General features: G+C 52.0%; 2 protein-coding genes across 2 annotated transcripts in view; one reads left to right on the plus strand and one right to left on the minus strand.

Annotated features, from left to right (window-relative positions):
* The window catches only part of LOC119586299 (ovalbumin-related protein X-like), a 52,031-nt gene that overhangs the window by 22,269 nt on the left and 28,979 nt on the right, over positions 1-783 (plus strand). The gene's annotated exons all lie outside the window — the stretch shown is intronic.
* LOC119586593 (antichymotrypsin-2-like) overlaps positions 1-783 on the minus strand; it is a 10,297-nt gene that overhangs the window by 329 nt on the left and 9,185 nt on the right. The window contains 2 exon segments of the mRNA XM_037935343.1: positions 272-433; positions 436-717. Coding sequence (XP_037791271.1) covers positions 272-433; positions 436-717 — 444 coding nt within the window.

Genomic DNA, 783 nt, shown 5'->3' on the forward strand with positions numbered 1-783 from the left:
ACATGTGTGTGTATACATATACATCCGACACTCAATAATGATATAAAGCAAATAATTTAATAACAAATGCAATGCTGGAGGGAATGGAAGTAAAAACAGCTATTATCCGGAACAGTCACAGCACAAGCATCCGGTTACCAGGCCTTGTCAAACAATGAAGAAAAATACTTCACGTAGATATTTACATACATATATGAACATACACAGAGGCGCATATATAAAAAAAATGTATTTAACATGCGCATACATATGGAACTGTTTTACGCCTTACCCAAGAGTAGGGACGGAGGCGCCATGCTTTCGAGACATTGCTCTTGTGTTCCTAATATCAAGGTTCCTCTGGTTTCTTCTCTGTCTTTCTTGCTTCGTTCAACCTGCTTCGCCATCCCCTCCGCCGGCCCCCCCTCACAGGGAGCATCCTTGAGGGCGCCCTGAACAGCAGCCTCCCAGCCCGGGTGTCCTTCAGGAGGAATGCGAAGGGCCGGTTGCACACGAACCCCCGGTTCCTCAGCGGGCCTAGCTCTTCCGCCGGACGTCCTCTGGCGGGCGGAACGGCGAAGTTCTTGGCCGAGGAGGAGACGGAGCTGTCGGTGCCGCCCTCGTCCACCTCCATGACCGACTTGTGGGCGCGCGACCCCCCCTCAGGTTGCCCTCGGGGGAAAACACGGAGAGTTTGCGCGCCGCTGAAGAGGTCCCTCACGCCCAGGCGGGAGAGAGCTGGGGTGGAAATGGTGCTGGTGGGTCTTTTCAGCAAAAGATAAATGGATGAACTAATAAAGCAGT

Source organism: Penaeus monodon, chromosome 21 (genome assembly GCF_015228065.2).
Source record: "Penaeus monodon isolate SGIC_2016 chromosome 21, NSTDA_Pmon_1, whole genome shotgun sequence".
NCBI lineage: Eukaryota > Metazoa > Arthropoda > Malacostraca > Decapoda > Penaeidae > Penaeus > Penaeus monodon.